General features: G+C 36.4%; 1 protein-coding gene across 1 annotated transcript in view; it reads left to right on the top strand.

Moving 5' to 3' along the window:
* The window catches only part of Mrps9 (mitochondrial ribosomal protein S9), a 63965-nt gene that overhangs the window by 33506 nt on the left and 13243 nt on the right, over window positions 1-17216 (top strand). Inside the window, exon 5 of the mRNA XM_027951837.3 lies at window positions 9237-9316. Within this exon, the coding sequence (XP_027807638.2) occupies window positions 9237-9316 (80 nt within the window). The remainder of the gene's footprint in view (window positions 1-9236; window positions 9317-17216) is intronic.

The raw sequence follows: 17216 nt of genomic DNA, 5'->3' as shown, positions 1-17216 counted from the left end.
ATAGCTGCAGCTGATGGAATGTCAGATAAAGAATTCAGGATATACATGCTTCAGATGATCTGGAGTCTCAAGGAAGACATCAGACAGCAAAATCAGACAATGAAAGATCACTTCAACAATGAATTACATAAACAAATCCAAGAAGCAAAAGATCAACTATACAGGGAAATAGAGGTTATAAAAAACAAACAAACAGAAATCCTAGAAATGCAGGAAGCAATAAGCCAACTTAAAAACTCAATTGAGAATACTACCAGCAGAGTAGAACACTTAGAAGACAGAACATCAGACAATGAAGATAAAGTATATCAACTTGAAAAGAACATAGACAGCTCAGCAAGACTGTTAAGAAACCATGAGCAGAACATCCAAGAAATATGGGATAACATCAAGAGACCAAATTTAAGAGTCATTGGGATACCGGAAGGAACAGAGTTTCAAACCAAAGGAATGAGCAATCTATTCAATGAAATAATTCGAGAAAACTTCCCAGATTTGAAGAATGAGACAGAACCCCAAATCCTAGAAGCCTACAGGACGCCGAATGTGCAAAATCATAAGAGACCCACACCTAGACACATTATAATGAAGATGCCCAACATACAGAACAAGGAGAGAATTTTAAAAGCTACAAGAGAAAGGAAGCAGATCACATTTAGGGGTAAGCCAATCAGGATAACAGCTGATCTTTCAACACAGACTCTGAAAGCTAGAAGATCCTGGAATAACATATTTCAAACACTGAAAGAAAATGGGTTCCAACCAAGAATTGTGTTTCCAGCGAAATTAAGCTTCAGGATGGAAGATGAAATTAAAACCTTCCACGATAAACAAAAGTTAAAAGAATTTGCAGCTAGAAAACCATCTCTTCAAAACATCCTTGGCAAAACATTACAGGAAGAGGAAATGGAAAATAACAATGAAAACCAACAGTGGGAGGTAGGACACTAAAGGGGGGAAAATAATCAAAGTGGAAAACAAACCATGTTTAGTAACATAAATAAACAAATATGGCTGGAAGAACAACCCATATCTCAATAATAACCCTAAATGTTAATGGCTTAAACTCACCAATTAAGAGACACAGGCTAGTAGAATGGATCACAAAACAAGACCCAACAATATGCTGCCTACAGGAGACGCATTTGATAGGAAAAGACATACATAGGCTGAAGGTGAAAGGTTGGGAAAAATCATATCACTCATATGGACTTCGGAAACAAGCAGGAGTATCCATACTCATATCAAATAAAATAGATTTTAAGCCAAAGTTAATCAAAAGGGATAAAGAGGGACACTACATACTGCTCAAGGGAACCATACACCAACAAGACATAACAATCATAAATATATATGCCCCAAACAATGGTGCAGCTATGTTCATCAAACAAACTCTTCTCAAGTTCAAGAGTCTAATAGACCACCATACAATAATCATGGGAGACTTCAACACACCTCTCTCACCACTGGACAGATCTTCCAAACAAAAGTTGAATAAGGAAACTATAGAACTCAATAACACAATTAATAACCTAGATTTAATTGACATATATAGAATATACCACCCAACATCAAACAGTTACACTTTTTTCTCAGCAGCACATGGATCCTTCTCAAAAATAGATCATATATTATGTCACAGGGAAACTCTTAGACAATACAAAGGAGTAGAGATAATACCATGCATCCTATCTGATCATAATGGAATGGAACTGAAAATCAACGATAAAAGAAGGAAGGAAAAAGAATATATCACTTGGAGAATGAACAATAGGTTACTGAATGATCAATGGGTTATAGAAGACATCAAGGAGGAAATTAAAAAATTCTTAGAGATTAATGAAAACACAGACACAACATATCGGAATCTATGGGACACATTGAAAGCAGTTCTAAGAGGAAAATTCATTGCTTGGAGTTCATTCCTTAAAAAAAGAAAAAACCAACAAATAAATGATCTCATACTTCATCTCAAAATCCTAGAAAAAGAAGAGCAAAACAACAGCAAAAGAAGTAGAAGGCAAGAAATAATTAAAATCAGAGCTGAAATCAATGAAATCGAAACAAAAGAAACAATTGAAAAAATTGACAAAACTAAAAGTTGGTTCTTTGAAAAAATAAACAAAATCGACAGACCCTTAGCCATGCTAGCGAAGAGAAGAAGAGAGAGAACTCAAATCACTAACATACGGGATGAAAGAGGCAATATCACAACAGACACTTCAGAAATACAGAAGATAATCAAAAATTATTTTGAATCCTTATACTCCAATAAATTAGAAGATAGTGAAGGCATAGATAAATTTCTTAAGTCATATGATCTGCCCAGATTGAGTCAGGAGGATATAGACAACCTAAACAGACCAATATCAATTGAGGAAATAGAAGAAACCATCAAAAGACTACCAACTAAGAAAAGCCCAGGACCGGATGGGTATACAGCAGAGTTTTACAAAACCTTTAAAGAGGAACTAATACCAATACTTTTCAAGCTACTTCGGGAAATAGAAAAAGAGGGAGAACTTCCAAATTCATTCTACGCGGCCAACATCACCCTGATACCTAAACCAGACAAAGACACTTCAAAGAAAGAAAACTACAGACCAATATCTCTAATGAACCTAGATGCAAAAATCCTCAATAAAATTCTGGCCACTCGGATACAAAGGCACATCAAAAAAATTGTGCACCATGATCAAGTAGGATTCATCCCTGGGATGCAAGGCTGGTTCAATATAAGGAAATCAATAAATGTTATTCACCACATCAATAGACTTAAAAATAAGAACCATATGATCATCTCGATAGATGCGGAAAAAGCATTCGACAAAGTACAGCATCCCTTTATGTTCAAAACTCTAGAAAAACTAGGGATAACAGGAACATACCTCAATATTGTAAAAGCAATCTATGCTAAGCCTCAGGCTAGCATCATTCTGAATGGAGAAAAATTGAAGGCATTCCCTCTAAAATCTGGAACAAGACAGGGATGCCCTCTCTCACCACTTCTGTTCAACATAGTTCTCGAAACACTGGCCAGAGCAATTAGACAGACGAAAGAAATTAAAGGCATCAAAATAGGAAAAGAAGAACTTAAATTATCACTATTTGCAGATGACATGATTCTATACCTAGCAGACCCAAAATGGTCTACAAAGAAACTATTAGAGCTAATAAATGAATTCAGCAAAGTGGCAGGATATAAAATCAACACGCATAAATCAAAGGCATTCCTGTATATCAGCGACAAATCCTCTGAAATGGAAATGAGGACAACCACTCCATTCACAATATCTTCAAAAAAAATAAAATACTTAGGAATCAACCTAACAAAAGAGGTGAAAGACTTATACAATGAAAACTACAGAACCCTAAAGAGAGAAATAGAAGAAGATCTTAGAAGATGGAAAAATATACCCTGTTCATGGATAGGCAGAACTAACATCATCAAAATGGCGATATTACCAAAAGTTCTCTATAGGTTTAATGCAATGCCAATCAAAATCCCAACGGCATTTCTTGTAGAAATAGAGAAAGCAATCATGAAATTCATATGGAAAAATAAAAGACCCAGAATAGCAAAAACAATGCTAAGCAGGAAGTGTGAATCAGGCGGTATAGCGATACCAGACTTCAAACTATATTACAGAGCAATAGTAACAAAAACAGCATGGTACTGGTACCAAAACAGGCGGGTGGACCAATGGTACAGAATAGAGGACACAGAAACCAATCCACAAAACTACAACTATCTTATATTTGATAAAGGGTCTAAAAGCATGCAATGGAGGAAGGATAGCATCTTCAACAAATGGTGCTGGGAAAACTGGAAATCCATATGCAACAAAATGAAACTGAATCCCTTTCTCTCGCCATGCACAAAAGTTAATTCAAAATGGATCAAGGAGCTTGATATCAAATCAGAGACGCGCCGTCTGATAGAAGAAAAAGTTGGCTACGATCTACAGTCGGTGGGGTCGGGCTCCAAATTCCTCAATAGGACACCCATAGCACAAAAGTTAATAACTAGAATCAACAAATGGGACTTACTCAAACTAAAAAGTTTTTTCTCAGCAAAAGATACAATAAGAGAGGTAAATAGAGAGCCTACAACCTGGGAACAAATCTTTACTCCTCACACTTCAGATAGAGCCCTAATATCCAGAGTATACAAAGAGCTCAAAAAATTAGACAATAAGAGAACAAACAACCCAATCAACAAATGGGCCAAGGACCTGAACAGACACTTCTCAGAGGAGGACATACAGTCAATCAACAAGTACATGAAAAAATGCTCACCATCTCTAGCAGTCAGAGAAATGCAAATCAAAACCACCCTAAGATACCATCTCACTCCAGTTAGATTGGCAGCCATTATGAAGTCAAACAACAACAAGTGCTGGCGAGGATGTGGGGAAAAGGGTACACTTGTACATTGCTGGTGGGACTGCAAATTGGTGCAGCCAATTTGGAAAGCAGTATGGAGATTTCTTGGAAAGCTGGGAATGGAGCCACCATTTGACCCAGCTATTCCCCTTCTCGGTCTATTCCCTAAAGACCTAAAAAGAGCATGCTACAGGGACACTGCTACATCGATGTTCATAGCAGCACAATTCACAATAGCTAGACTGTGGAACCAACCTAGATGCCCTTCAATGGATGAATGGATAAAAAAAATGTGGCATTTATACACAATGGAGTATTACTCTGCATTAAAAAATGACAAAATCATAGAATTTACAGGGAAATGGATGGCATTAGAGCAGATTATGCTAAGTGAAGCTAGCCAATCCCTAAAAAACAAATGTCAAATGTCTTCTTTGATATAAGGAGAGTAGCTAAGAACAGAGTAGGGTCGAAGAGCATGAGAAGAAGATTAACATTAAACAGGGATGAGAGGTGGGAGGGAAAGGGAGAGAGAAGGGAAAATGCATGGAAATGGAAGGAGACCCTCAGAGGTATACAAAAGTACATACAAGAGGAAGTGAGGGGAAGGGGAAAAATAATACAAGGGGGACAAACGAATGTCAGTAAAGGGGGCAGAGAGAGAAGAGGGGAGGGGAGGGGAGGGGAGGGGAGGGGAGGGGAGGGGAGGGGGGATAGTAGAGGATAGGAAAGACAGCAGAATACAACAGACACTAGTATGGCAATATGTAAATCAATGGATGTGTAACTGATGTGATTCTGCAATCTGTATATGGGGTAAAAATGGGAGCTCATAACCCACTTGAATCAAATTGTGAAATATGATATATCAAGAACTATGTAATGTTTTGAACAGCCAACAATAAAAAATTAAAAAAAAAAAAAAGCATGGATAAAAAAAATCTCAAAGAAATTAGCGAAATCAGTTGTTACTCATGTATGCTATGATTGCCCACTGAGAAAACAAACAAACAAAAATAACCTAACATTGATATTAGAATTTTAGTATAATATCATTATTGAACCATTAAAATTTTGAATTTTTGTGAAAAAAAATTGATGATGCCCTTTTATAAAAGCATGCCACAATATAAAAGCATATACTATCTATACTATATATAACATAAAGAGTGAAATGCCTATCATGTGGATTTACATGAGCACCCTACAAGTTGATGACATCATGGTGGCCAAAATCACACTGAAAGAAATCAGTGTGGAATGGGGTATAATGATGCTCTAGGTAACCTGATGGTCTTATTGATAGCAAATGAATTGCCCTCTTTCTCTGACTTTATGTATTTTGGCACACCGACATAATGCCCACCTGACAAAACCCTGGCTGAAGGAAAAGCAACTGAAATTGCTTGGTAGATGTTGCAAAACACAAGCCAGTGTGCCTCTGACCTCATCAGGAGAGCTGGGGTGCTTTGAAGATAATCCCTACTCCTCTGCAGCAATTGCAGTTAAAGTATTTTACAGTGGTTTGCCATTAGGTTGTTCATTCAGATAATGTTTTCCTAATAGGGATTACAAACTTCACCCACTTTTTAAACCTTAAAAATATTTAAAACAAAATGGAGTATTATTTCCTACATTTTTCTTTACTAATTATTTGGATTTTTCCTTTGATATTGGGAAAGGCAGATACTACAGTATGGAAAATATGTTGCTCTAGTGTGAGTGAAAGACTTATTAGTGGGAAGCAAACACATCTCATTTACATATATTTAAAAAATCGAATCCCAGGTATACAAATATATATTTACATATAGACACATTCCTGTGTGTGCCTTTTAATCCATGTAATTGAATGTTAAAAAAATAGATTGTATCTAGAAGATACCTGAGTTGGGTTAAGACTTTAATAAAGTCTTTATGTGCTTTTAGAAATAAGAAATTCAGACTCTAGAACAGAATGAAATAAAGTGGCAAGTAGAAGATAAATATGTATCCGTCATTGTTTTTTAATGCTATGATATGCCCTTAAGTCACACAAAAAAGCAAAGGGCAAAGAAGATAAATTATCTATTTTGAATGTAAAAATTTATTTTTGATAAAAAAGACACTGGAAAAATTGAAACATGACAGACCTGCTATCTAAATTATTCTTTTAAATTAACAACAAGAAGAAAATCTGAGTAGAAAAATTGGCAAAAGAAAACAACTCATAAGAGTAACCAGTAAATATTTTAAAATACCAGAGAACAGAAATAATGTCTTGTAAAACAATAGCAAGAGGCTGTTTTATCACCCAAGAGATTAGAAACTGTAAATATTATGTGTCAACAAAAAATTGGAAACAATCTAGATGTTCATCTTGGAGTGGCTAAATAAATTGTCAGAATCATAGCAGCCATATGTATAGGTTATACAAGGAATGAGATATAGTTGTATTAGCACAGGTGAGACATTGAGCTTGAAAAGCAATTGAAAATGGTGTAGTGGAAATTTTTTTTTAATGGGCAAATAATACTCTGCTTCATGCATCTGTACATATATAAGTATGTACAGGATCTAGGACAATCAATTCTCTTCTTGCCTCTGGCCAAAGAATTCTAATGTTTAATTTTTATAAGAACAGTCAGTGTACTACTTGTGAAATTAAAGTTACCTATTTTGAAATCTATTATTTATTATAGATTATCTATTATATGTACTCTTATCTGTTATAGATATCTAATGAAAGAAGGCAGTATCAAGAGCAACAATAGGTAAACTAATTACAAGTACAGGTAAAATGTGCAAGATATATAAGATTTATATAAAAAATTATAAAGCAGTTAAAGATCATATATAAAAACCTGGATAGTTGGGAAAAAATGTTACATGTTCTGAAGGGAAAGCAGTATTCCAAAGTTCCTACTTTCAAATTAACAAATTACCAGATAAAGTCTTGGATGGATTTTGGGGAAACTTTTCAAGTTTAAAGGCACAAGAAGCAGTGAACAGTGTTTGATGAGAAAAGTAAAGGGAGTTCACTCCATCTGGTGTCAAAATGTAGTGAAAAAATGATGACTAAAATGGTGGTCGTGGCACAGAACAGATGAACCAGTAAGACGGTAGAATAGTCAGCCCCAGTGTATGTTTATGCCAGATTGTGAATTCTAAGATATATTTTTTGAATTATAATGGTTCTGACCACAGGATGCAGTTTTCAATGTAAGCTCTGACACATGCTGCAATTTAACATTTTTCTTTTTCTTTGCAGTATATAAAACCATATGATGAGATGTCTTAAAATATGTGACAACTTGTGTTCAATGAAATTAAGTATGTGTGTATATACGCATCCATGTGTATTGTGAAATCAAGTGTGTGTGCTTACATGCGCCCATATACACACGTGATGAAGTCCAACTCAAACGTCTGCCCAGGCTTAGCAATAGAATGTTGTATGATGTTGTCTTTTTTTGTCACTTTCTGGTTTATCATAGTACACTGAAAATCCATTGCATAATAAAGATACAGATATTAGAAAACATGTAAGATTTCATGAGATCTATAAAATGATGTTGGAAAAGTATTTGAATTATCCATAAGACTTTGACAAATAAGAATTACGTTTTTAACTTTCAGTGTAAATACTCAGTTGACTTTTTTTTTCCACTATTCATTATGACATTTTGGTTACTCAATTTTAGATGAATTTACTTAAAGTGGTCAGTCTAATATTAATCATACTTAGAAAAGAAAGATCCTACATGTTACAGGTACTATTTCAGCAGAAAAGTGTATACTGTCCAAAAAACTGTACAGGGATAAAGGACTCTTTGATAGACAAATAATACTTGGCTTTTTGTTTCAAAAACATAAATTTCAGATAGATCAAATATCTGAATGTGAAATCAAACAAAAAATCCAGAGGAAAATTGTTTAGAGAGTCCAAAGCCTCTTGCAGCATGCAGAGAGCAAGAAAGCCAAGATATCACAGTGGCTTCTAGCCCTCCAAAAGTCCACTGGATGTATCAGTAGATACTCAGTGAATCCGTGGTAATAAAACGTCATAATGAAGGAGGCAGTTAGGGCAGAAGCATCTGGAGAGGTGCCTTATGGGATCAATAATGAACAAAATAGCCAAGAAACACTGCCAAAGAGAAAAATCAACAAATTTTGTTTGGTGGTTAGAAGATGTGAATGACTTTCTGCGTTGCAAAAGGAATTAAACTTAATTCCTTCTGTTGTAGATATTTCAAATTCTCAGAGGTAGATAAGCATGGGGTTCGAATAAATGATGTGGCACAGAAATTAAGTTATTTAGTTTTTTAATTTGTTATATGAAAGCTCATTTCAAATTCTATGAATATACTGCATTATTGACTATCGGTTTTCCTTTTGAAGAAAGCAGGAGGGCATTGTATTCTGTTTTGTTTTTGCAGTGTTGGTCCTTTTCCAGGGCCTTGTGCATTCTAGGCAAAACGCTCTAACACTGAACTACTTCCCTAGCCCAGGAGTACATTGTATTTATATTCAAACCTACAATTTGTTGTTGTTGTTGTTGTTCTAACAGATGATTATGATTTGGACTATTTTTGATTGTGTTTTTATTTAAAAGAAATTACAGATATTTTCATGGTAAAATATTTTATCAAATATAAGCATAGTTTTATGTTAATAAAATGAAATATTAAATACTCTAAGCATTTGCATAATAAGTATGCTAAATATATGAATTCTAAGTTCTAATAATATGTTAGTTATTTTAAAAGTTAATCAGAATTATAAATCTGTCTTCTAATTGCAATTAAATATCAGCCGTGTGGTCAGTATCTGTGTGTATTTTAATTTGTTTTCATCTGGCTTTTACTTAGCAATCCAATGGGGAGAAGATGGTCGTCCATTTCATTTTCTCTTCTATACTGGCAAACAGTCATATTATTCATTAATGCATGTAAGTATATTTTATTTATGACAAGTAATATGAACTGTAGGCTACAAAACTAATTATAGTAGAGGCATCTCAGTTTCAGAACATACCTAGTACTTCATAATGGGCAAAAATAAGACTTCTGGAGGCAAGATAGTATACTGATGAAAGATTTCACATTATTTGACTTCTCTTAAATGTATGCTTTATAAAACTTATATCAGAATGGTTTGTCCTTAAAATGCAGAGATATTCAACTTAATATTAGTGCCCGTGTGTGCCTTGCTGGTAAGGTGAGAGGACAGTGCCGGCAGGGACCACAAGGCATCTATTATCTTCTGCTTTGTTTCTGTTATTCTTTAAAATTTTTGCTTCTCATACTTTAATACGGTGTCTTGAGTCAAGATTTCTGGTCCTCAAATAACCTAAGAAATGCTTTTATTATACTTTAACTTCCAACTGCTTTGGAGTGTACTGTGAACAGTTTTTGTTTTGTTTTCCAAGCTGTGTTTGATAGTGTGCAAATTTGGGAGAATTCCCCAGAATGACCAAATGCCAATATCCGGTTTTAAACAGCAGAATCTTTTCTATTTTTAGAACATGATATTGAATTCTTTTTTACCCATTATATGATTTTTTAAAAAATTACAGAAATATTTATGGGGTTTCCCCCATCCACAGTAAGATCTCAGTGGCTTGAATGAATGCACACATTTACTCTGCTTTTTAGACTTATCTGGTGTTTATTTGTGCTCCACAAACCCAAAGGACAAAATTCCCACTTGTCAGGTACATTTATTTCTTGGGGAAATAAAAGAAAACCTTCTTTTCGCTTTTTGTTGACCTTGGGCAAATGAGCTTCTTGCCCTGGCAGAAATGAAATGAATGATAAATGTAGAGTGTGTCTTTGCTGAGTAATGGAGCTGTGGCTCTGGCTTCCACCGAGGTTCTCTCCCTCACAGCCTGAGGCTGCCCGAGGACCCCTGCTGTTCATTTAAATAGGTATGTCAAATCTGCCTCCCAACGCTGCTGGTTTGATCTGTGGTAATATTTGTGAAGGTTCCATATGGACTTGAGCCCCCTGCAGTGCTAAGAAATAATGTACAACGCTTCATGGTGCAGACGCAAATTTTCTCTGAAAAGGGATGCAATGCTGCGTTTTAGCTGTCGGAGGGGATGATGGAGCTGACGCGCTAGGCCTGTCAACTTGTTACACGGATGGGTTGCACGCAGCGAAGCTGTGGAAAATCTGTGCCTTTTAACTTTTCTACTTAATCACGGTTGTAGCATTGCCTTTAGACTGTATGCTACATTAATTCTCTTCCTGCCTTCTGCCTTTCATCCCAAGTTTCACGGAAAAAAGTAAAGCATGCAGGTCTTATAGAGGAGCCTTATCAAACAGCTGTCATCTGACAAGCCATTTGCATTTGTTTTGGCTGAAACTGAGCAACCCAAGGGCGAGATATTTTGCTGCATTCCATCATAATGAAGAAATTACACATTGTATAAGAGGTCTGACTTTATTTTTAGTTGCTTATGTGCTTTAAAAGGTACTGCTACAGAATTGGATCGGTTTTTCAGTGGATAGAATCTTACTGAACTCTAACTGAAATGTCAAATTACATCTGACTAATAAATATTCCTTCTTTTTGAGTAATATAGGTTGTGTTACAAATGGCAGAATACTTTAAGCCTTTATGTTTCAGTTCAACTCAGGAATTCCTAGATGTTTGCCAATATCTTTAGTATCATGGATGGCAAATGTCATTAATTACAACTGCAGACACATCAGTCTCTTCGAATGCATACAAATCACTGTCATCTGAAGTACTGCAACTTTGAAATAGAGACTGAATGTTCACTGTTCGACTTACAGAAGCACTTTTGTGGTAGAGTCAGACACTGCATATAAAGTCTCACTATAAAACTTGGAACCCTTTCGAGAGCTTTCTCTCTCCTTTGTTCTGCCTTCTCCTGGTGGTGGAGGGGGTGGGAGCCTCCCCTGCTCTCCCTGGAGTGCTCACTGTGAGTGCTCACTGTGTATCCCCACCAGGAGAAAGGAAGTAGCCCCTGCAGACTGGCAGGTTTTAAAGACTTAGAAATGAATCTTTGTTGCTACCATTTATTTTTGTTGATGAATTTTCTTCCTCTGTGACAGGGTAAAAGACACTAAGCCAAGCAGGTTTTTTCCCCAGGTCTTTGACCAGCTGTAATTGCATGAGGCATGGCAGTCAGTGGCCATGCTTTTTGACAAGGAAACAGATCTGGAGCCTGTGTGCAGCTGTGTGAGGAGACCTTTCTGAGGTCGATTAACCTTTCTCATCTTCTGTAATCGTGCCAAGTCTTCTCTTTAGGATTTGGTGGCTGTTTGCATATTAAGTGCATATGCTACTTTATAACAACTAATTAAAGATAGCCCTGATGCAGCTTACAATTAAGGATGATATACAGTGCTTTAGTCAATTGACCTATATTTTGTCCATCTAGGTTTTATGGAGAATTGAGAGGTTTTGAGGAAAGATGTTGATAAGAAATGTGCAATTTATTGCTCCTGGCCAGAAATGAGGCATGATAGGAAAGAATAAAGTGAAGGGACATTTGCCAATCCATGGGGTCCTCACACTTTGTCACATTCTAAAGGTTCATTCGTAGGTCAGTTGGGACTCCCTTTTTCCTATGGATGTAATGACCTCTGTTTCTTCATGTCCCTGGGAAATAATATACTGTTTTATATTTTGATTAATAAGACATACATAAGTAATGAAAAAGTATTTTTAAAATTTCCATTGTTTCTTAAATAATAAAAAAGTATTTTAAGAAGAAATAAGGGACTTCCTGAGTTTCTCAGAGTAGTGTTAAATACCATAAAGGGGACTCCACGCTTGAAATTTACTGGGCTGGCTTTTCACCCAGAATAGATGGCTTCCCGTTTCCTTAATGGCCATTTAACCATTAGAACTTATGTGCTTTTCAGACATGATTTAGGGCTCTTCAGTCAGTGTAGGTTGGTTTCAATAACAGAAGGAAAAAAGAGGAAGAATAAAAGAAGTTTCTTAAAATAACTGAGGAGAGGAAAGAATTTTAAACAGGATATAGATGTTTGTACAGAAAAGAAAATGCCATACAACAGAATAACTGAGTTGTGACTAGTCTATGCCTAGATTAAAAAGAAGACCCTGCATGCACGGTTAAGAGGAATGGACAAAGGGCTAGGCCAGGAGAGTTCAGTGTGACACATTCACCAAGTGTAAAAACCCATGGATTGGCAAATTTTCCTTCACTTTGTGTTTCACTATCATGCTTCAATTCTGGGCAGGAACAATACATTTCATGCCCTGTGGGTTCATGGCGGTAACCCTACCAAGGCTGTCTATTGCCCACAACAGCTTGAGCCTGTCCAGGACAACCAAACTGACAGTGGAGAGTAGAATAGACTATATTCCCGGTCAAGGCATTTACAACCTCCGTAGTCACCATTTATTTTTTGTAGGTCTGTTAATGTTAAGAAAAAATTTAATTCAAGTTTACATACATATTTTACCAATATATGTTTTTGAAAAAAAGTTAAAATTCTCACTAATGGTGATTTGAAAATTGTTTTAGTCAGTGTTCCATCGCTGTAACAAAATACCTGAGATAATCAACTTTAAAAGAATCAAGGTTTATTTTGACTCACAGTTTTGGAGGTTTCAGTTTGTATTTGGTCGGCCCATGTTTTGGGGCCTTTGGCAAGGGGAACAAATAGCAGATGAAAGAGTGAAAGGAAGAGACTGGGGTCCCACAATCGCCTTCCAGGCCAAACCCCCAATAACTGGAAGACCTCCCACTAAGCCCCACCTAAAGATTCTACCACCTTCCAGTAGCACTACCTGGGGACTAAGCCTTTACACAAGGGCGTTTGGGGGAAACCTGCCCAAACATAGCAAAACCCATTTGAAACCTGTGGGAGGTGATTATTTGACTAGGAAGTGGGAACCCTTTTGTAAAATATAATGTATTAAGGCATGTATGTGATTATGGCTTTCCTCAGAACACTGGCTACGAAATACTCTTCAAGAAGGAGTCTGTTGTGGAATCAGCTTGGGAATGTTGCAGTTGTGTAGTGGAGAGCTCTAGTAAGGGGACAGCTAGGAGGTGCATGCTCTGTCAAGGCCATGAGTAAAGAACTCTGCTGCTCAGAGTAGACCAGGGAGCCCTTTATGCCCAAGACACTTTTTACTATCCCATGAAACTGTGCAGGGGTAAGGCTATGCAAAATGTTGGAAACTCTCAATAAGTCTTCAGTGTAGGCAGTACTGAGACACATTTTCTCAGTTTCAGGCCTGGTTCAGCCCCAGTACAATAAGCATCTCAGAAGTTGTGTAAGCTTACCTCTCCCTGGTCTTTAATAAAGGAGGTATACAACTCCAAAACCTGCGCTGGGGATTTTGTATCATACGAGAAACTTCTTTTAGATTTTAGGGCTAATCTTATAGTAAACACTGGAATATTTTCAAAGTATTTCTTTAAATCAAAGGAAATTACGTGGTCACTGATGTAGCAAGCAAATGTGTAAAATGATGGACTAAATAGTTTATTCTGTACTTGAACTATTGTGTTGAATTGGAAAACAAAAGTTTAAAATCTGAAAGAAAACCAAGTAATTCTAATCCGTGTAATTTGTGCATAAACAGGGCTCATTTGCCTTGTGCAAAAAACTTCCTGCCTCACTCAGAGATTCTCCAGTTCATGTTAAATGATTTAAGTGACCTGAGTGCTTAGAGGCCAAAAACAGCAGCCCCAAGAACTACGCACTCTTCTGTATGGTGGTTCCAGTAGGTCAAATACCTGAAGATGGACCATCCTTTCTGGGTTTAGATGCTTCTAGATCCTCTTTGTGACCTTGTGATGAATATTTTAAACTTTTGGATATAATGCTGTTATCTTTAAAACTGAAATTAAAAAACTGAACCTTCTCACAGTGAGCTATTGTAAAATAACTATTTTACAACTATGTTAAGTGCTTATTTTTAAAAAGCTGCAGACTGGTACTAAAGTATGTCTGCATGCTGTTTTAAGACTTCTTGACAGCAGGAGTTAATTCAGTAATTAATTCAGCAGTAGAAATTGCTGTTCTAGAGGTATCTTTAATGTACATTTTCCTCACATATGAATAATTGCCATTGTATATCTTGTGTGCTCCAAGTGTAACAGTTAGGAAAATTAATTTTTTAAAACATGGAGTCAACTTATTATTATTGCCTTTATGTTGATTTTAATCAGATTATTTCTTTTGTAATGGTACAATTATTATTATAAAGCATGATTTTAATTTAAAAAGTAAAAATATAGTATCTGAGTTCCTTTCCAAGCACATGGATGTTATCACTCCTGGCAGTGCATATCCCCAGGGTCTTTTTTCATGTGACCTGTTTCTGAGATGTTTCCTTTATTTGTTGAGTTGCATGATGTGTAAACATGCACCATGTTGTATTCACCAAGGAATAGCTGGGATCTGTAGTATAAGTATGTCACTTGGGAACTTGAGGTACATAGCAGACACCTCTCTGAACTACATTTATATTTATTTCGATGGAGTTTGGATATGCCATGGCCAACAAAAACAATGAGAGAGCAATAGTTACTTAAGTAATTGATTTTCTGTAATTGTAATAAGCATGAACTTTAAGTTACTTGAACTAGTATCAAAAATGGCAGTTGCTATTAGCTTGATACTATTTATTTTGTGTACCAGCATACAGTTGACTTCCTGTGCCCCCCAACCATGAACTGTTACTTGTTTACCCTTCCTAAAATTGGAATTTATACATGATTAATATGACCAAAACAGATTTTAGGACACTAAAAATTATATTGCTCATGCTCTCGGAAGGGTTTAGTTTTAAGCATTTCTTTTCTGCAACCTGAGCATCTGGTATTTTCAAATTAGGCACCTTCTAAATTTGACTCATACATTATGGAAATCTGATGACACGAGGGGTGGATAGGCTTGCTTTGATTTTATGAAATATTAATCATAGCTATGATTAATGATTCAGCATTTCACATCTGGGTTAGTCCTGTCATATTTGGAAATTACACTATTAAATGCAGTATATAAACTTAGTGTAGGTGGGGTCATTCTAATTCTCTAGTGTCCCTTAAAAATTAAGTGGAAACTTAACAATATACCAGAAGCTACCAGTGATAATCTGTGATGTTGACAGTTCCTGGCATATTTTATACCCTCAAGGATTTTTTGATGTAAATGAGAATGCATCTCTTCAGGGAGTTGAAGTTAGAGAATCTACTTTCCAGAGAACTGTTGTTTCTAACTAACAAAGGTAGAATCTCAAAAGTGGTTTTATTATGCAGAAGAGAAAGAATAAATAGAAGTGGCACACCAGTAAAATTGTTCAGATTATTAGATTCTTAAAAGCCATACCTCACCCCTGCTGCAAGCATTCTTGACCGTTGCTATGGGTAAGGCCCTATGCTGAATGCCTGACCTACAGTGATATGTGTATATATTTCTTATGTAAAAGAGTGTACATAGCTTGTAGTGTAGCTCAATGGCAGAAAGTGTGGTTGGCATGGGTAAAATCCTGGGTTAAATCCCTAGTCCCCAGTCCCCACAGAAAAGAAGTGAATGGAGAGGGTTAATGAGCACTGTGTATTTTGGGTGGAGGGATTATAACTGTCAAGTTGTAAGCTGTTGTCTTACATGAATGGGACTTACTGTGTTTGAAATTTGATATGTTCTTTTCATGGATTGTTTTCTCTTCCACATTTTTTCTGATTATTTTACTTACACCATTTGTAAATTATCATGAATACAAATATAACACTAGAAAGAAATGACATCGTGAAAGAATGTTTCCAGAAAAATATAAACGAATGAAGATTGCTTAAAAGTCATAAGTGAAGCCTACACTTTGACTTGAAACCTATGAGGAAGTTCAGTTGTTATTATAGTTGTCATGATTACTCCAGAAAATTAAGGAAACCCTTTCAAGCAAAGGAGGTTATCTTATTACTGTAGTTGATGTTCTCATAAGTTCATATATCCATAGCTAGATTTGAAAGCATACCAGCTCTGACCTGTGGAGTCTCTGCATCTCAGGACTGTGGACCAGGCAGCTTCGAGGTGTGCTGCTGTCCCTTTACAGGAGCACCCAGGTATAGAAGTCGGGGGGGGGGGGGTGCGAATTATAGAATTTTGTTCCAAGTTGAATGACAGGTCCTCTTCTAGATGTGGACTGTTGACTTAAGAATGATTTCTTTTTTACGTGTATCCTTTGCTGCTACAGCTGATGGATTTGTGCGTGAGAAGTAGCACTAGGGCAGTCACACTTACTTTCTTTGGGCACTAGGATCAAGTTAACTCTATTTGTCACTCTGCTGTTGTGTTAACCTGACTCCATTGTTCACACATCTCAGCTTGTACCCCTTAGATGCTCACTGGAACCCACCCTAGGTCTGGTAAGGCCTGAGAATTTACATTTCCAACCTGGTTTGGGTGTGGATGCTGCTGCCTCTGGTGTGGGTATTGAGCCTGTGGAAATACTGAGCTGGAGCAGTGGATTCCCTTCAGTTTGAGTCATGTGTGCCCACTGTCTAGCTCACCCTATTTTGTAGCTTCTAAGTGCAACTTTTTTCTTTTTTCTCTGCTTTTCCTTTTCTCTTCTGAACCATCAATTCTACTATTCTTACTGGAGGGAAAAAAAAAAACTGAATCTCTCCAGTCAAAAGTTTTACATTCTTATTCATTGAGAAGTCCTGCCCATTGGGTATAATCTCAACTTTTCTCGCCTGTATTTACTTGAAGAAACTGACTCTTAATAATTACATCCTTTTTTTTTTTTTTCTTTTTAGCGTTCTTTTTGCCAATGAGAAAACCGGATTCTCAAAAAGAAAAAAAGACTGCAAAATGGAGATAGTGCCA

This window comes from Marmota flaviventris, chromosome 14 (assembly GCF_047511675.1).
Source record: "Marmota flaviventris isolate mMarFla1 chromosome 14, mMarFla1.hap1, whole genome shotgun sequence".
Lineage (NCBI taxonomy): Eukaryota > Metazoa > Chordata > Mammalia > Rodentia > Sciuridae > Marmota > Marmota flaviventris.
This window is presented reverse-complemented; position numbering and strand designations above follow the sequence as displayed.